At 65.0% G+C, this 18,716-nt stretch overlaps 1 protein-coding gene across 1 annotated transcript; it reads left to right on the top strand.

Moving 5' to 3' along the window:
* Positions 1-1,904: 1,904 nt before the first annotated feature.
* Positions 1,905-13,968, top strand: LOC101932902 (rho-related BTB domain-containing protein 2-like). Its single transcript, XM_065597410.1, has 10 exons — positions 1,905-2,045; positions 3,062-3,263; positions 3,465-3,568; positions 6,643-6,828; positions 7,199-8,163; positions 8,638-8,756; positions 9,718-9,868; positions 10,407-10,495; positions 11,004-11,109; positions 12,662-13,968. The coding sequence occupies exons 2-10, from the start codon at positions 3,072-3,074 to the stop codon at positions 12,829-12,831; spliced, it is 2,082 nt and encodes a 693-aa protein (XP_065453482.1). The 5' UTR covers positions 1,905-2,045; positions 3,062-3,071; the 3' UTR covers positions 12,832-13,968.
* Positions 13,969-18,716: the final 4,748 nt, after the last annotated feature.

Below are 18,716 nucleotides of genomic sequence, written 5' to 3'. Positions count from 1 at the left end.
CAGTCAGATCAGCAATGCTCAGCTCTATGTGGGGAATGGGCTTGGGGCTTCCCATTGGCCTGTGCTTGTGGCCAGATTCCCCGGCCAGCGGGCACAGGGAGTTAATCACACCTGCTGGCCAGTGGCTCTGCCTGGGCCCCGGTGGCCCTAGATCCTGGGGGTGGGTAGAAGGAGGTCCCAGCGGTGTCCCCACTGGGGCTGGGTCAATTCCCAGTCACAGCGACAGGGCCATTAACATCAGCAGCGTAGGTCGCGTCCTGCGGAGTGCGTGTGCCAGGCAGCCGGGCGCCGAGTGAACCCCGCCCCAAAGCACTGCTCAGGTGAGGGTCAGACTGGGGCGCTGCCAGGTGGGTCCAGCACTCTGCCCTGGGGCGAGGTGGTGGGTGGGGGCAGATCACACAGGGACAGGGACAGGGCTGCCATTCATGACACCACGAGGCAGGCCAGGGTCAGAGGACCGCACAGGAGAATGCAGCCGTTCTGCTCTCTGAGAGGGGACGCTGGGCTCCGGCACCAGCCATGGCCCTTGCCCCCCCCAGCGTCCAGGCGACCTGCAGCTGCAGGACTGGGAACACCTCCCCCTGCCCCGGCCTTTGTCCTGCTGATCCACAGGCAGCCCAGGACGCTGGCCTTGAACTTCTGATGCTGCCTCTTCCAAAGCAGCCGTGGCTGGGCAGGGCCGGCTCCAGGGTTTTGGCCGCCCCAAGCGGCGCAAAAAAAAAGAAGCCGCGATCGCGATCTGCGGCGGCAATTCGGCGAGAGGTCCTTCGCTCCCAGGCAGAGTGAGGGACCGTCCGCTGAATTGCTGCCGAATACCTGGACCTGCCGCCCCTCTCCGGAGCAGCCGCCCCAAGCACCTGCTTGCCAAGCTGGTGCCTGGAGCCGGCCCTGTGGATGGGAAAGGAGCTCCCCAGGAAAGCCCCATCTGCTTCCCCCCAGTCATCCCTCCCCAGGATTGGCAACACCAGCCTCTCGGCTGGAGCAAACAACGGGGCACCTTGTACCTGCCCCACCAGCGGCCCAAGTGCTGACAGTAGCAAGTACTCCAGTAACGGTGCTGGCACTAGGAGTAACAACAGTGTGGGCCCGAGAGTACTATTCCACAGTGGGGGGGGGGGGCATCAGGCAACGGGGATACTGTGGCAAGGGTGGTGGTGCTGGAGGGTATTGGGGTGACGGTGCTGGAGGGTATTGGGGTGATGATAATAGTTCCAGGTGCTGGACACTGGGGGTGTACTGGGGTGGAAGTATTGGGGCCAGATGCTGGGGGGTATTGGGGTGGGAGCAGGGGGGCCAGATGCTGGGGGGCACTGGGTGGGAGCAGGGGGGGCCAGACTCTGGGAGGCACTGGGGTGGGAGCAGGGGGGCCAGACTCTGGGAGGCACTGGGGTGGGAGCAGGGGGGTTGGATTCCGGGGGGGGGCACTGGGGTGGGAGCAGGGGGGTTGGATTCCAGGGGGGCACTGGGGTGGGAGCAGGGGGGCTGGACTCTGGGAGGCACTGGGGTGGGAGCAGGGGGGGCTGGACTCGGGGGGCACTAGGCTGCAATCAGCATGGGGGAGGTGGTGCTGGTTCTGCAGGCAGGTGCTGGGGGGTGGATGGGGGGAGCACTGGCAGGCCAGGGTGGGGGCTGCGCTGGGGGCCGCGGTGGGGAGAAGGGCTGGGGGGTGGGGCCGCGGTGTTGCCCCTTTAAGAGGCGGTCCGGCCCCCCGGGCGGGGCGGCCCCAGTGGGCGGGGGCGAGGCTCTGCCGTGTCACGTGGGCGGCCGGCTCCCGCGCGTCTCCTTTGTTCGGAGGCCGGGCGGGGCGCGCGGCGGGGGCGGGGCCTGGGGGCGGGGCCGGGGAGCGGACTCTGGCCGGGGGCGGGGCCTGGCCGCTGATTGGCGGCGGGCGGGGGATAACGGGCCGCGCGGGGGCGGGGCAGGGAGCGGCCCGGCCGGGGCGCGATGGGCCGGAGGCGGCGGCGGCCGCCGCGCTGGACACGGGCGCGCCCGGAGGCTGAGCCGGCGCCGTGAGCGGCCCGCGCCGCCCCGGGACCCCCAGGCAGGTGAGGGGCGCGGCGCCGGGGCCGGGCGCGGGGACCCGGGAGGCTGGCGGGAGCCCCGGACCCCCCCCCCCCCCGGGCATGGACCCCCCCGAGCCCGGTCCCTTCTCCCCCGGGCATGGACCCTCCCCTCCCCCGGGCTGCGCTCCCCGAGACCCGTCCCCCCGGTCCCCTTTCTCCGTGCTGCGCCCCCCCCTTACCCCCTACCCCTGGGCATGGACCCCCGGAGCCTGCCGCGCCGCCCAGAGCCCAGTCCCCTTTCTCCGTGCTGCGCCCCCCCCCATAGCCCCCTCCTCCCGGACCCCCCCCCCTCCCCCGGGCTGCGCTCCCCGAGCCCCGTCCCCCCGGTCCGGGAGCTCCGGGCATGGACCCCCGGTCCCCTCCCCCCCACCAGGCATGGGACCCCCTCCCCGATCCTGGTCCGGGAGCCCCGGGTATGGACCCCCCTGGGCATGGACCCCCGGAGCCTGCTGCGCCCCCCGAGCCTGGTCCCCTCCCTCTGGGCTGCGCCCCTGAGCCTGTCCCCTCCCCGGGAGCTCTGGGCATGGACACCCGGTCCCCTCCCCCTGTGCTGCGCCCCCCCCCCCCACCCCTGGGCCGGGAGCTCCGGGCATGGACTCCCCGGAGCCGCCCCCTTTCCCCCGGCCGTGCCCCTGAGCTCCGGCTGGCTCCTTGCCTGCTGCTTTGGGGGACCAGCGAGCAATTGTGACAAATCGGGGCACTTTTTCTCTGGGGGGGTATAGTTCCCTTTCTCGGACAAAGCCCCTAATACCGGGTGTCGGGTCACCCTGCCGAGTGGGGGAGTCCGGCCCATCCCCCGATGAGGGTGGTGCCCTGAGCGCCTGGGTCCCAGCGGAGCTCTGGGGCTGCGAGCTCCTTTCCAGCAGCTGCCATCTCTGTTGGTGGCAGCCCCCGGCTGGGGCGCTGACCTGGGAGACACGAGCCCCCAGCCGGGGCCATGCCCCTCCTGGTGCCCCATACCCTGTGCAGTGACTCCCTTGCCCGCTGTTCCCGCCCAGCTGTGCCCTGATGGATATTGATCTGGACTATGAGAGACCCAATGTTGAGACCATTAAGTGTGTGGTTGTCGGGGATAACGCCGTGGGCAAGACACGCCTCATCTGTGCCAGGGCCTGCAATGCCACCCTCACCCAGTACCAGCTGCTGGCCACCCACGTGCCGACCGTCTGGGCCATCGACCAGTACCGCGTGTGCCAGGAGGTGAGAGCAGAGCAGGGATGGGCACCTGCCATGGGCGAGACCCCTCGCCGAAGGCCCCTGGGTGGCACCGTGGGTAGCACAGGGCTCCCGTGAGGCGTGAGTCTGAGGGGGGGGGGAGCTGAGGTGGGCTGTGGTAGAAGGGGCAGCTGGCTGGGGGAGGGGGACCCACCTGAGCTGTCCCGCTGTGCTTTCCCTGGGCAGGTGCTGGAGCGCTCCCGGGACGTGGTGGATGAAGTCAGCGTCTCTCTGCGGCTCTGGGACACCTTCGGGGACCACCACAAGGACAGGCGCTTTGCCTATGGCAGGTGAGAGCCCGGCGGCTGTGGGGGGTCCCTGCTCCTGGCTATCCCCCCTCAGCCTGGCTCCTGGGGGCACTGTATGTGGTGCTGCAGCGTCCCCACCGGCCTCCAGCCCAGGGCCATGCTGCCTACGCCCCCGGCCTCACCCCAGTTCTGTTGGGCCTCCCGCACCTCCCCTGGTCCTGGAAGGTGGAGGGGCCCTGAGGCTTCCACCCCTCTGCGCCCTGGTGGGGGGAGCATTGCTGGAAGGGGGAGTGACTCCCCCACTGCTAACAAGCTCAGTGCCTGAGGCTCCCATGCCCCAGCTGCTGGGGGGGGCGAGCTGACCTGCCGCTCAACTCTGCCTGGAGCTGGGCACGTGATTCTTCTCTTCTCTCCTCTCCTCTCCTCCCCTCCCCCTTCTCTCTTTGGCGGGGGCTCTCCTCCCCTTGGAAGCTGCTCAGACAGCTGAAACCCTTGGGGGAGGGGACTGGCCCCCAGTGAGGGGGTGAGGGGTGTCTGGTTTCAGCACCCCCGGGGAGGTGGTAGTCTCGGGTAACTGCAGCGGGCAGGGTGGCTGGGGCAAGGGGGTCTCCTGGGGACGTCTGGCCGGACAAGCCCCTTTGGGGAACACACCTGGCCCATGTCCCCAAGTCCCTGTAGGCTGCATGGGGTTCTCCAGCGTGTGGCTTTATGAGCACGTGTGCCCAATGCATGCGGTGGGGGGCCTGGCTGGTGAAAGCGGGGGGGCTGCCAGCTCACCCGCCATGCTGATCCCGGTCTCCCTCGTGCCTAGGCGTCTGAGTCGGGACCGTTGTGCTGGGTGCTATACAAACACAACGGACAGGCCCTGCCCCAAGGGGCCAGCAGTCCCATTTTAGTCTCCTTGGGGCCAAGCCCCCCTACTCCCGCCCCAGGGCCCGGGTCCCAAGGGAGGCTGGCTAGAGCTGTCCTGGCTAGTTTGAAATGCACCGGGGATGAGGCGATTCCCTGGCCTGTTCTGCTGCCCGGCCAGGCACCAACAGGCCCCCCGGCCCCTCTCTGGGGACGATTCCCGGCTCACTCTAGCCTGGTTCCGCACCCTCCTGGGCTGAGCCAGACAGGCCTGGTCCCTTCACTCCCCCCAGGTCCCCCTGCGTTCCTACGGCTGCTTGGAGCGCTCTCCCCTCTGGTGGTGAGGGGCTGGGCTCCACCATGGCTCAGGCCCTGTCTCTGGAGATGCTGCGCTCATTGCAGGGTTTCTGGTGTGTGGTTTGCCCCGCGGAGGCTCGGCACGGGCCTGGCCAGGCTGGGTAGCAACTCTGCAGCCAGCTTGCTGGCTTGGCCCCTCGCTGTGTCGTGGGGTGGGGGTGGGGTCTGCCCCCTCCCTGCCAGGCACCGCTCCTGCCTTGGCCGGGTTCCTGTGGCGGCGGGCAGGCGGGAGCCACTTGGTCTGTGATGTGGGCCTCAGTCCAAGGGTGCGTCCCGGTCACGTCTCAGGGAGGCACCACGAAAATAAACAGGGCCGCCCAGGAGTGGCTCAGGCTGCTCCCTGCCTCATGACACGGGCCCTCGGGCAGCAGGGCTCCCACAGGCGTACTGCATTGCATTCCAGGTGTGCCGCCTACCCCGCCCAGGTGGGAGCCTGTCTCTGCCCACAGCCAGGGCACCCCCAGCCGAATCCCAGTGACGCTTCGGAGACAGGGCTGCTGCTGGCTGGGGAGCATGGCAATGTACCTGTATGTGGTGTCCGCTTGTGGGCATGAAAGGTGGTCCCGCAGGAACCGACCCCTCCCATTCCCATCCAAGCACTTCCCAGGAAGTGTTGCCTAGCACTCAAATGCAGCCACCTCTGGCGTGGAGCGTGGCAGCTGTCTAACAGCTGCGCAGGAAGGAGACTCTCCCAGCTAGCTGAAGCAGCAGGGGAAGTTCAGGGGAGTAAATGGCTAGTAGTGAGCAGAGCAGAGGGGCTGGGACCCTGGACTCCTGGGTTCTCGTCTGAGTTTTGACTCGCTGTGATCCTGGGCGAGCTGGTGCCAGCTCTTCCCTATGCCTCAGGGGAGCATGAACGCGGAGTACTGGGCACCTTACGACCTCTGCACGGGACGGCATCTCCAGCCGCACAGTGCCCCTTGCACTTCAGAGGGGTGAGCGCCCCATGAGCCCCCCACCTGCCACAGCTGGGTTTTCCCCCCTCCAGGTGCTGGCCTGGCCTGGCTCTGCTTAGCCTCTCGCATGGGCTGGGGGGCAGTCTAGGGATGGTCCCAGGCCCCATCCCCTCGCTCGGAAGGCAGCTGTAGTGGTGCCTGTGTTGTGGAACTGCTGCCCATGTGCCTTCACCCTTCCTGCCCTGTGGCACTCTGCTCCGGGGGTGTCTGCCAGCAGGGGCTGGCCCCGCTGCTGAGCATCCCTCCCCATGCACAGCCTGGGGCGGGCAGCGTGTGCGGCAGGCCTGGAGCCTGGGCCACGTGATCTGGGCTGGTTCGGGGACCGAGCACCCCTTGGGGAGAGGCCCATTCACAAGTGGCTGCTGGAACCCAGCCAGAGGCAGCCGCCTGCCCCAGTGCTAATGGTGGGGGATCCCCTCCCTTCCCCTCCCCTCCCCCTGCTGCTCAGGGGCTGGCAGTGTGCTGCCATCTGCTGAGCTGTGTCGCTGGGGCTGCCCTCGTCCCCGGACTGCTGCAGAAACCTTTGTGCCTAGAGATTCGGGTTACAGGAGCCAGCTGCCCCCATCCCATGGCTTCTTGGCAGACGTGCCCAGCGGCCAGGAGATTGGGGGCCTCGTGAAGTGCTCCTGCTATAGCACTGGGGGCTCCAGAAGTCTGATGGGGCAGGATTGGGCCCTTGAGTCTGTCCCCCAAGGATCTGCCCTCTCCTTGGCTGGGGGCAGGTGGGCACAGGGGGCCCCTGAGCTCTAGGGCTCTGTTAGCACCTGGGCGGCTCTGCTGGGGGAGCCTGGCCGCTAGATCCCTTGGGGGCAGTGCAGAGGGTGATGGAGGCAGGGGGGTGGGGGTCAGTCTGAGCTGGGGGCTTGCTGTGCTGCTCTGTGCCTGAAGGCAGCAGCTTCCTTGGGTGGGACCAACAGGTCTGGTGCTCCCCGTCTCTCCCCCTCCTGCCTGCAGGTCAGATGTGGTGGTTCTCTGCTTCTCCCTGGCGAACCCCAACTCCCTGCGCCATGTGAAGACCATGTGGTACCCGGAGATCAAGCACTTCTGCCCACGGACACCCATCGTGCTGGTAGGGTGCCAGCTGGACCTGCGCTATGCTGACCTGGAGGCAGTCAACCGTGCCCGGCGCCCGCTGGCCAAGTAAGGGTGTGCCCCCCTCCCCCCCCGCTTGGGGCCCCAAGGACTGAATGCCAGATGCAGGCAGCTTCGGAGCTGAGGCTGCTTGCAGCCCCCCCAGCACCCCTGAATGCCAGCTGCCTGCCCCTGGGGCTGCGGGCGGGGAGGAGGGCACTGCCTACCTGTAGGCTCTGAGTGGGAGCAGGGTGTCTGAGACCCATGCCTTGCCCAGCAGATCATTGGCATCTCCCTGTCTCACTCGGGGCTCTCGCCAGCACTTTCTGCCCGCTCCTTGGTGTGTGCCCAGCCTAGGTGGGCAGAGTGGCTCCCTCCAGCCCTGGCACTGTCTTCTAGCCGGGGGCTCCCTGCTGACCTGGCTCCTCTCCCTTGCCAGGCCCATCAGACCCACGGACATCCTGCCGCCCGAGCGGGGCCACGAGGTGGCCAAGGAGCTGGGGGTGCCGTACTACGAGACCAGCGTGGTGGCACAATTCGGCGTCAAGGATGTCTTTGACAACGCCATCCGCGCCGCCCTCATCTCCCGCCGCCACCTGCAGTTCTGGAAATCCCACCTGAAGAAGATGCAGAGGCCCTTGCTGCAGGCACCCTTCCTGCCTCCCAAGCCGCCCCCACCTGTCATCCACATCCCGGAGCCCCCCACCAGCGGTGGCCAGGGCCCTGCTGCCCTCTTCTGCACCCCCCTCTGTGCTGATGTGGTCTTCCAGCTGCAGGGGGGGCACCGTGTCTTCGCCCATCGCGTCTACCTGGCCACGTCCTGCTCCAAGTTCTACGACCTCTTCACCCTGGCGGGGTCGGCGAGCCAGGCTGGGGAGCCCTGTGGCGTGGTGCGGTGGGCGGCCAAGGAGCCAGCTGCCAGGACTAAGAGCCTGGAGATGGAGAAGGGCCTCCTAGGTGATGGGGCCCAGGCCCCTCTCAGGACTTCGCAGAGTGACGATCCCCTGCGGCTCGTGCAGGGCGAGGGCCAGCAGCTCCCAGGGGCCGGGGGCCAGGAGCTGTCGGGCTGGGGACGGGGCTTTGTCAGCATGCAGCTGGAGTTGGTTCAGGACCCCGTGACCCAGCGGGAGAAGCAGATGACGGTGGTGTACATGGACTACCTGGTCCAGCCGGGGCCCTTCCAGGCGGTGCTGGAGTACCTGTACACGGGCCACCTGGACCAGGGCCGCGCAGACCTCATGCAGGTGGCCACCATCGCCGAGCTGCTGGAGGTCTTCGACCTGCGCATGATGGTGGCCAACGTGCTGAACAAGGAGAGTTTCATGAACCAAGAGATCACCAAAGCCTTCCATGTGCGCCGTGCCAACCGCATCAAGGAGTGCCTGGGCAAGGGCGTCTTTGCGGGTATGGGCGGGGCCTGGAGCCTCTTCTAGCATCCAGGTGCTGTAGAAAGTGGGGTTGGGGCTCAATAGGGGGTGCTCACCCCCCCCTGGGGTGCTGTGGGGCAGGGGGTTCAGTAGGGGGCGCTCTCCCCTCAGTTCTTCTGGCCCCTGTGCAGTGCTCCTGGATGCAGTTTAGAATTGTCAGTATCCTGGGGTACCCGGCCCAATCCTCTGGGGTGAGCCCTGGGGCCCTGGTGGGTCCCCAGCTGGGTGATTCTGGTCTGCTGCCCCCTGCAGTTTCTGGTGGGTGTGGCATTCTTCCCATGCCAGATGGCCTGGTTGTGTGGCGCTGCTCAGCAGTGGCGTGTCGTTCCCCAGAGTGGCCGCAGTCATGTGGCAAGGGCAGTGCCCTCTGTCCCAGGCGCCCTTTGCCCAGCACGGAGGGGCAGGGCTGGGGCCAGGCCATGCTAACTCCCTGCCCGTTCTGCTCTCCTAGATGTTGTGTTCCTGGTGGATGATGGGTCGGTGCCGGCCCACAAGCCACTGCTCATCGCAGGCTGTGATTGGATGGTGGCCATGTTCTGCGGCAACTTCCGGGAGAGCTACGCCACGGAGGTAAGGGGGGGTGCTGCTGCGCTGGGTAGGCTTGGGGTAATGTGGAGGGAGGGTAAGGGGCAGGTGAGGGATCCCTGGGAGTGGGGGATCGTGTTAGCAAAGGGCAGGGCTGGGGGGTGGGGGAGGGACTCCCCAAGATCCAAGGGGGGAGCAGGGTAGGGAAGAGGTTTTCCCTCCCCCAGCTGGTGAGGGGGTTGGGACTAGTGGGAAGAGCTGGGCAGAGCTCTGGAGAGGGGCTGCTCCCAACTCAGCCTGCTGGTGAAGCTGCTGCTGCCTTCTCCCTCCTCCGCCCTGGCCCAGGGTGCCCCCCCATGCCTCCTGGGGGCCAGAGCCCTTGGGCAGCTGTCCCTTAGCGTGAACAGCAGCTGGACGGGAGGGGGCACGTGATCTGAAGGTTCCCTTCCCCTGCCAACGGAGCAGGGCGGCTGCAGCATGTCGTCGGAGATAAATTGGGAATCTCAAAAATAAAAAGGTCATGGGGAGGCGGGGGGATCATGTGGCAGGGTGCGGGTGCCAGGGCTGGGGCCGGGGCCAGGGCCAGACCCCTGCACACGGCCACCACCTCCTCTCACTGCTCCCTCCTGATCCAGCCTGCTCCTAGCCCCTCTCGGGAGAGGCCCAGGGCACGCTTGGGGGTGATCCCTGGGCTCTGAACCCATCCCCCGTCCTGGCCCAGGCTTGGCTGCCCCACGAGCTGTGATTTCCTGGTAGATTATTTGCTGGCTCCGCTGGTTTTACCATTGGGTTTGGGGGATTACGACCGACTTGTTCCCAGCAGACAGGCCTGCGAATGGGGGAATAGCCGTGAGCATCAGCAGAGCTGCGAGTGGGCCGGGCTAGCCGGGGGCAGTGGGAGTGCAGGGGGACACCTGTCCCATCTGCCCGTTCCTGAAGGAGAGAGGTTGCTCAGGGGAGGGGTTGTTGGGGGGTGAGTCCCTTAGGTTCCCCTTGTCACCCCCAGGTCTCCCTGCCTGGCACCAAGTGCGCCTGCCTGCGCGCCGTCCTGGAGTTCCTCTACACTGGCCACTTCACCCCCACGCCCGACCTGGACGCCATGGAACTCCTGATCCTCACCAACCGTCTGTGTCTGCCGCGGCTGCAGGCGCTCACAGGTGAGGTTCGGCTCGGCGCGGCGCCCGGCTGGCCTTTCCCAGCTGCTGGGTTGCAGGCTCCTCCGAGCGCTGCTGATAAGATAACGAGGCTGACGAGCGCGCCGGGTTGATGTGTCCCTGGAGCGTCAGTAACACGCAGCTGTTATGTAAGGGCCCCGGGAGCAGTGCTCGACCCTTCGTGCAGGCAGGGCCTGGGTTCTGGCCGCCAGGCCCAACCCGAGCCATGGGGCAGCTGCTTCCCCACGCCCCGCCCAGCGAGGCCATTGGTCCTGCTACAAACCAGACGGTTCTCGTGGGAGGCTTGTCCCTGCCGGTGCTGAGACCGAACCGCACATGGCATTGGACGGGGGACGCCGGAACGAACACCCTGCTCTGCCCGTGCAGGGCGGGTCCTGTGGGGCAGAAGCACCAGAACAACCGGCATTGTGGGAGTGCAGGAGGCCCTGCTCCACCCCCACCCCCCCATGTGTGCAGGGCTCGGCCTGGGACCCTGCAGCCCCCGCACTGAGCTCACCGCCCCTCGTCTCTGCCCTCCCAGAGCAGCACGCCGCGGATGAGCTGCTCCGAGCCTACGTGCAGCAGGTGGAGATCGACGAGCAGGTGATAATCTACCTGGAGATGACTCAGGTACGGGAGGGTGGGGCGGGACAGGGCTCAGGGTGTCTGAGCTGTGGCTCAGTGGTGCCAGTGAGACTGTGAGCGGCTGTCCTGGGTCAGAGCGATGGTCCAGGTGGCCAGTAGCCCGTCTCCAATGGTGGCCAGTGCCAGATGTTTCTGCCAGCTGGTGGTTTTGGGGCACCTGGAGCATGGGGCTGCATCCCTGCCCGCTGTCTGCCTCTCTGTGCTCTGAGGGGAGGCTGGTGGAGCCTACAGCTCCCAGCATGCCGTGCTCCCTCCAGGTCTGCTGTGACTGCTGCCCAGTGCCCTCCATCCCCTGCCCGGCTGCACTGCATGCTGGGACGTAGAGTCCCATGGCCTCTGCCCCGGGGCCCCCGGCGTGTTACCAGCCTGGCCCTTGGCTTGGTGCCCAAAGCTGCAGCCAGGAGGCTGCTGCAGGGCAGGGGCCTTCGGGGGTCACTGGGGACCGAGCCCAGAGCCTGCAGGACGCGGGTGTCAGCCTGCTGCTCTCTTGCAGTTCCACAATGCCCAGCAGCTGGCAGCATGGTGCCTGCACTACATCTGCACCAACTACAACCGCGTCTGCCGCCGCTTCCCCAGGGAGATGAAGTACATGGCGCCAGGTACAGGCTGGGGGGTGGGTGACAGCCCAGGGGGTGCCATGGGGAAGAGGCCAGGGGCTCGGGCTCCCTCTCGCTGCCTGCAGGGTGCAGGCTGGCATGGCAGGAGTGCCCGCTTCCCTGCTCCTGAGCTGAGCCCCCCTGGTTTCCCAGCCTGGCACCGCACTCTGAGGGGAGGGGGTTCCCCCCCCACCCCCTCCCAGCCTGGCTGTTCCTCCTTCCCCGGGTGGCCTGAATGAAAGTCATGAGGGAACTGGGGTTATTTAGTCTGCAGAAGAGAAGAATGAGGGGGGATTTGATAGCTGCTTTCAACTACCTGAAGGCGGGTTCCAAAGTGGATGGAGCTCGGCTGTTCTCAGTGGTAGCAGATGACAGAACAAGGAGTAATGGTCTCAAGTTGCAGTGGGGGAGGTTTAGGTTGGATATTAGGAAACACTATTTCACTAGGAGGGTGGTGAAGCACTGGAATGCGTTACCTAGGGAGATGGTGGAATCTCCTTCCTTAGAGGTTTTTAAGGCCCGGCTTGACAAAGCCCTGGCTGGGATGATTTAGTTGGGGTTGGTCCTGCTTTGAGCAGGGGGTTGGACTAGATACCTCCTGAGGTCCCTTCCATTCGGTGGCATCATAGAATATCAGGGTTGGAAGACGAGCGTGGCATCTCAGCTGGCCAATAGGAGCTGAAAGGTGCCAGCCTCTCCTGGCTTGGGAGGGAAAGGGAGCTAAAACTGCAGGGGAAAGAGATTTCCCCCCCCAACTCCCAGAGGGCCCCTCCCTGTGCCTCTGGGTACCAGCCAGAGCCCCAGCTCCAAGCAGCCCCCCATTCTCCCTGGTTCTCAAGGAGGTCTTGTCTTCAAGATCCTGCTCCCTATGCCACATTTTGACCCCCCCAGTTCCCTGTGCTCCTCAGCTGTCAGGGGCTCCCCCCCCCATTCTTGCTCATCTCAAAGGGAGGTGTCAGTGCAGGGGGTTGGGGATATTTCGGGAACAAACCTTCCACCATCACCACCCACTCTAGCTACCTCCAGTGCGCTGGAGTGTTTGCATTTTAACCCCCCTGCCAAACAACCCACCTTCCCTGGCACTGGGGAGAGGCAGGTGCTCAGTACTGGGCTGTGGGGGGAGAGCTGCCTTTCTGGAGCCCTATGTCACTGCTCCCCACCTCCAGTGAGGCTCTGTGCTCCTCTGGGTCCCTCCCCCTTTCTGGGGCCCTGTCACCAGGCTCCTTTTCTGTCACTGCACCCCCCCCCCCCCCCGGGGGGGAAGCCCAGAGGCAGCGGGGACTGGCCGCCCAGGGTGCTGTTTTCCCACAGGCTGGCCCTGGGGCAGCCTTCCCCGGCCCAGGGCGGGAGCTCGGGGGTTGCGAGTAGCTCCCTTGGCAGGAGGCAGCACCTGGCCCGTTGCTGTGGGTTCCCTGCCTGGGGCTGGCTGCTCTGGTCTGGTGCAGTTGTCTTGGGACTCCCTGTGGACGGGTGCTGGCTGCTGTGCAGTGAGATGGGGGGCCCCGGCCCCCTGCCCAGCTGGGTGGGTTGGGGCTGACCCCCTCCCGCCCCGCAGAGAACAAGGCGCACTTCGAGAGGCACCGCTGGCCGCCCGTCTGGTACCTGAAGGAGGAGGATCTGTACCTGCGCTCGAAGAGGGAGCGAGACCTGGAGGAGCAGCTGCTGCGGAAGCAGCACACCCGCAGCAAGTGGTGCTTCTGGCGCCCCTCGCCCCACGTCTCCTGAGCCCTGCCTGTGCCTTGCCGGGCGGGGACACCTGTGCAGACGGGCCGGGCTGGGAGCTGGGTGCCCATCATTCCCACCTCCATGGGCACTGCAGCTGTCCCCCTGCCCCCAGAGCCCTGGCTCTGGCATGTTTACAGGCTGCCCCGGCCACTGCTGCCCTTAGCTTCCCTCTGTGCCTCTGCAGCTGGGCAGTGCACCCTGCGGGGGTGGGCAGGGGCCCCAAGCCCAGCAGAGCTGTGGGGATACCTCTGATCTAGCAGTATGGGGGCTGAGCGCATGACTTCGCTGTGCTCTGGGGGGGAGGGCACCCCTGGCTGGGGGTTGGGTCACAGCTGTGCTGGGGAGGCTGTCCTTACCCTCCTCCCCTGATGGTGGGGATGCTGACAGGGGCCTCACAGCAGCACTCCATCCCCCGCAGGGTCGGGCCTGCACCTCTTCTCCCTGTTCCCGGCTCCCCCTAGGCCTGAGGGCGGCAGAGCTGTGCAGGGGGTTGGATCAGTGAGCTGGAGAGGGGGGGAGGGGGAGCTGGGGGGGAGGAGTTCTCCTTGCCCCTGGGACACTAACAGAGGAGTGAGGGGGTGGCTGTGCTGGGGGCAGAGATGTGGGCTGGAGCTGGGGGTGGAGCTGTGTGTGGGGGTGTGCATGCTGGAGCTGGGTTTGGGCAGGAGATTTGTGTGTTTTCGGTAGCTGTAGGAGCTACTCCCTTTACCCCTTTGTGCTTTGCCTGCTCTAGGGATGGGGGCAGCCTGGAGCCCCCAACCGCCCCCTGTGCTCCTCTGTGCCTTTGACACTACAAGCCTCTTCCCCAGCTCGCCCTGTCTGGTGAGAGGGGCTGGGTCCCTGGGCTATGGCCCCCTCCCCCTTTTTATACACCTTGGTGCATTAAGGGAACTGCCCCGTGCTGGTGGGGCCGCGCGTGCCACGTGCACAATGGTTTTTACACTTTTCTATGGACCCTGGCTCCTGCCAGGCCTCCCGGAGCACTGTTCCCACGCTGAGCCGTCCCCTCACTCCAACTAAAGGGCTGTTTGTATCCACCTTTCTAACCACTGTGAGCTGGCCTGGCACTGCCCTGGTCTTTTTACACCTTGCAGTATTGGACTGTTTTAACCTTTTAATAAAACCTTTTGTAATGTGCCTGGGGCTGCCTCTCTGGGGGGGCCAGGGGAGAGCATGGCCTGTGCTGCTCGGGGAAATCGCCTCTGCTTAACTGCGCCGCTCCGAGTAGGGCCCGCGAAAAGGCTGGAGGCCCCATGGAGCCAGGGCCCTGGGAGAATTTGGTCAGGGTGGATTAAGAGCAGGGAGCCCTGGGCTGGAGGGGGTGGGACCCTGAAGCACAGACGCAGGGCTGCAGGTGGTGGAGCGCCTCTCCCTGGTGGGAGAGCTCAGGGCTGGGTGGGAGGGGCTCTGGGTGGTGGCTTAGCTCAGGCAAGGGGCCAGTTTGTGCCATCTAGGCCTTCTGCACGACTGCCCTCGACTCAACCCCCCAACGGCTCTCATGAGCACTCGAGAAGTAGGTGCTGCTAGGAGGGGAGACCTCTCCAAGGGATCCCCTAGAGCATCTGGGCCCTGGGCTGCAGGGCTGAGCTAGGGGAGGGCATTGACCCCACTGCTGAAGTGAGTGGCTGGGGCCAGGACCCTCGGGCTGGGTGCTGGTCTCTTCCCTAAAGAGCTGAGGGCCTAAGGGCTTGTCTACACTATGCGGGTGTCCGTGTTACTCAGGGGTGTGAAAGAGCCAACCTCTGAGCGATGTAAGTTACCCTGCCCCAAGTGCCAGCCTGGGCAGTGCTGCACGGGCGAGAGCTCGCCTGCCCCTACGGCTCTCGGCCGGGGTTTTATCCTGCTGAGGGGAGAGCTCTCTTGCTGGCACCGTGTCCACCAGCCGTGCTGCACTGATGTGTAAGACGGATGGAGGCGTCCAAGGAACCATTCATAGAGTCTGTCCAGGGCTGGCTCTAGGCACCAGCAAACCAAGCATGTGCTTGGGGCTGTACAATTCCAGGGGCGGAATTCTGCCTCCCCCCCGCTTCAGCGGCAAAAGCCTAGACCTGCCCCTCGGTTCGCGCCACAGGGGAGCAGCACCCGAATCTTGTGGCTGGGTTGGACAGGCTCCAAGCAGGGGACACGTGGGCTGGGGGCTGCGGCAGGGTGGCCAGCAGCAGCGGGGCCATAGAGGGCGGGGCGCTGCCGTGCGGGGCCTGCGTCCCGCTCTCCAGGGCTCTGCTCCCTCTGGGGCTACCCTGCCCCGGCTCCTCAGGCCCTGGGGGGGGGGTGGTCCCACGGCTCTGCCCTCCCGGGTCCCAGACAGTCCTGGAGGCGGGAGCCCTGGCTGGAGGGACTGTGGGCTGAGGCGTGGCCTGGGAGCCCCACTGCTTGCCCCGACCCTGCCAGCGCCAGACCGGCTGGAGGCGAGGGGGGAATGGGTGGAGTCAGCACTGGTGGGGGGGAGCCCAGGGCTGGGGTGGCAGGGGGTGTGGGGGGGAAAAGAGAGAGCCCGGTGCAGGGGGGGCACTGGTGGGAGGGGGTGAGAGCCCAGGGCTGGGGGGCAGCCAAAAATTGTTTTGCTTGTGGTGGCAAAATACCTAGAACCGGCCCTGATTCTGTGGCCACAAGGGCCCCCTCTGCTCAGCTAGTCTGACTGAAACAGAGGCTACAGACCTGCCTCACCATAATTCCTGGAGCAGCTCTAATAAATAAATAAAACTTGATGGAGATATTCTGTCTTCTAGAACTGGAAGGGAAAGGTCATTGAGTCCAGCCCCCTGCCTTCACTAGCAGGACCAAGTACTGATTTTGCCCCAGATCCCTAAGTGGCCCCCTCAAGGATTGAACTCGCAACCCTGGGTTTAGTAGGCTAATGCTCAAACCACTGAGCTATCCCTCCCCCCCAGTCTTGCTTTGAGAAGTGCTGGTGCTGGAGAACGCACCGTGACCTGGGGTAAGTTGTTCTACTAGTTAATTACACTTGTTAAATTTATGCCTTATCTCCAGTCTGAATTTGACTTCAACTGCTAGCCCGTGGCTCGTGTTCGACTTTCCTCTGGTAGCCTAACGGGCCTGTTCTCCTGCCGGGCTCTGCGCTGGTGTGACGGTGCATTGTCCCTGCAGCTCCCAGTCATGGCAGTACGGTAGCAGTGCCTCCCTGAAGCCCACCGCTCCGATTACCGCGCTTGCAGCTGCCCAAACTGCTGGAAGGTGCTGTGCTCCTTTCTCCGAATGGTGGGTCCTACCCCAGCAGCGGCTACAGCCCAGCGGAGGGGTGGCCGGCCCTGTGCGACTGACTGAAGTTCCTGCGCGGAGCTGGGCCAGGGACCTGTGTCAGGGATGGCTGGGTGTGGGAGTGGGGGCCTCATCACAGCAGGGTAAGGGGAGGTGCTCATACCAAAGCCTCCAGCCCCAATGGGGGGAAGCGGCTCAGCCTGGGGTGGGTGCTACAGGCTGCAGCTTCTGCATGGGCCTGAAACCAGCTGCCCTGCGCCTGCCCCTCCAGGGGTAGGGGGAGCAGGACCCAGGGCCACGCTGTGGCTGGAGTCCGGGCCTGGGCCTGATTCCCCACGCAGGGCTGGCCCCTTGCCTCCCTGCGCCCAGGCTGTGCTCACAGGCCCATGGCAGGAGGCTGCAGCCGTTGCTCACCCTGCTCCAGGCTCCCGCCTGCTGGCACCCAGCCTGGCGGTTCCCGCCCCACTGTGGCTGATGCACAGGGCCGTGGGGCTGGGCAGCACGATGCTCTCTGGGGCCCAGAGTAGAGCCAGCTGGGCCGTGGGTACTCCGAGCAGCTGATCGCTGGCAGCTTCCCCCAAGCAGCTGGTCTGCCCCTTGCTGCCAGGCCCGGCCCCTCTGGCCCTGGGCCCCCAGGGGGCGGTGCCTGCACGCGGCAGTGGGGCAGGGAGCCGCAGCCAGGCGCTGATTGGGGCGGGGGGTAGGGGGGAGGCAGGTGCTGCTGCCGGCTTGGGCCCGGCTCAGGGAGGGGGCACCGGGGGGGCTTCTCTTCAGCTCCATGGGCCTGGGCCATGCCACAGCCCCCCGTCCCCCAGACCCTTGCGGCCAGGGGCTCAGGAGCTGCCCCCCAACAGTGCTGCAGCCCTGGGCCGTGGCTCAGCAGGAGACACCCCCCGTTCACACATAGCATGGAACCGGACTCGCACTGCGTCTGCCCGGGGCAGCCCCGCAGTGCCCGGGAGCCAGGACTGGGCAGGGACGCCCTGAGGATTCAGGGGGCCTGGAGCAAAGCAATTTCAGGGGCCCCTTCCATAAAAAAAGTTGCAATACCATGGAATACTATATTCTCATGGGGGCCCCTGCGCAGCCTGGGACAAATTGTCCCACTTGCCCCCCCAGGCGGCCCTGGGACTGGGCAGAGCCAGCGATGCCCCCCCGCAGGCTGGACAGGGTCAGAGTAGACCGGGCAGGGGGAAGGTGTGCTGGGCCCCGTGGGGAGCAGCGATTGGCTCAAAGGCCCGTCAGTCACTGTGGTTAACCCCTTCACTCCCCAGGAAGGGTGGGGACTGATGGGAAAAGCTGGAGGCAGGGCCAGCTCTAGGTTTTTTGCTGCCCCAAGCAAAAAAATTTTTGGCTGCCCCCCCACCCACACTGCACCCTCCTTCCGCCCCAGCCCTGGGTCACTGGTAACTCACTCCCAGGCGGGTCATTCAGCAGGAATTTTGGATGTGCACAGAACACAGACAGGATTGGTTCTCATATGGTTACAGAACTGCAGTGAAGTGGAACAATTTTCAGCGTGTGTGATTGGAGGATATCTGGATGCATATTATAAGACTGTCCTCCATAAATGAGAAAAAGTTGAGGTGCCTTTATTATTCTTTTGTTCCACTCTTTGTTTCTATGGGGAATTTGCCAATGCGATATCACTGTCTTCCTTTTCAACAAACAAACAAACAAAAGGCCATGGCTGTTGAAAATAGCAATTCCAGTCCTAATAACCACTGGGAAGCATTTCTTGCTCAATTTTATCCTACTTTTTCTACAGCAAGTTACAGTGGCTCAGTATATTTGATTTGGGGGAAATGAAGTAACAGCCGCCCAAACTGAGCTTGAGCACTCCTGAATGTTGAGGTGTTCAAATCTGGAAGGCAGGTGCTGGATTCCCTTTCTGAATATTAGCTACATCTGGAGAGGAAAAGTCAATTTCTGCTTCCAGGGCTCAGAAATGGAAATCCTCCTACGTGCCTGGTACTGTATCTAAAGCTGCCCAGTCTAGTAGAGCCTCACGTCCCTTACTTTTCATTTGAAATTCTAGTGGGATCCATGTACCTCCCTTGCTAGGCTTCAGATAGAGAGATGCACTGTCCATTTAGTCCCCCCAATTCTTTCTGTGGGGGAGAGCCCAGGACTAGGGCAGCAGGGGGGGTGGGTGGGGGAGAGTCCAGGGCTGGGGCAGCAGGGGGGGTGGGTGGGGGAGAGTCCAGGGCTGGGGCAACACAGGGGTGCGGGGGGAGCCCAGGGCTGGGGGGGGGGGGGGCGGCAAAAAAACTAGAGCTGGATCTGTCCCTACCATTCACAGCAAGCTGCAGCGTGAGGTTTCAGTTCCACACTCCTTCCCCCTCCCTTTCCTGTTAATTGTGGCCAAGGGAATGCTGGGAAATGTAGTTCTTTCCCTGCTCCAGGGCTGGCTCTATAGGCAGGGAGCTAAGCAAGGAACTACAGCTCCCAGGGCCCCCTGTTGGTTCTCAGCCCCCATGCTGGATTCTTGAACCCCTGCAAATGTGCCGCCCCAAGCAACTGCTTGCTTTGCTGGTGCCTAGAGCCGGCCCTGGCTGCAGGACCCTGCTGCAGGACAGTGCGTGGGGGGGCTGCGGCACGGGATTGCAATAGCACCCCCCACCCCTGTCCACAGCACAGAGCCCCCGCTGAACAGAACAGCCCAA

This window comes from Chrysemys picta, chromosome 5, assembly GCF_011386835.1.
Source record: "Chrysemys picta bellii isolate R12L10 chromosome 5, ASM1138683v2, whole genome shotgun sequence".
In the NCBI taxonomy this organism is placed as follows: domain Eukaryota; kingdom Metazoa; phylum Chordata; order Testudines; family Emydidae; genus Chrysemys; species Chrysemys picta.
Note: the sequence above shows the minus strand (reverse complement) of the source record. Positions and strands in the feature narration are given on the sequence as shown.

What these genes read in the sequence shown, in the direction of transcription:
- LOC101932902 (XM_065597410.1), top strand. Translation starts at nt 3,072, where the DNA reads ATGGATATTGATCTGGACTATGAGAGACCCAATGTTGAGACCATTAAG. An exon ending in AGGCGCTTTGCCTATGGCAG is followed by an intron (nt 3,569 to 6,642) that starts GTGAGAGCCCGG and finishes TCCTGCCTGCAG; the next exon opens with GTCAGATGTGGTGGTTCTCT. An exon ending in GCCCGGCGCCCGCTGGCCAA is followed by an intron (nt 6,829 to 7,198) that starts GTAAGGGTGTGC and finishes CTCCCTTGCCAG; the next exon opens with GCCCATCAGACCCACGGACA.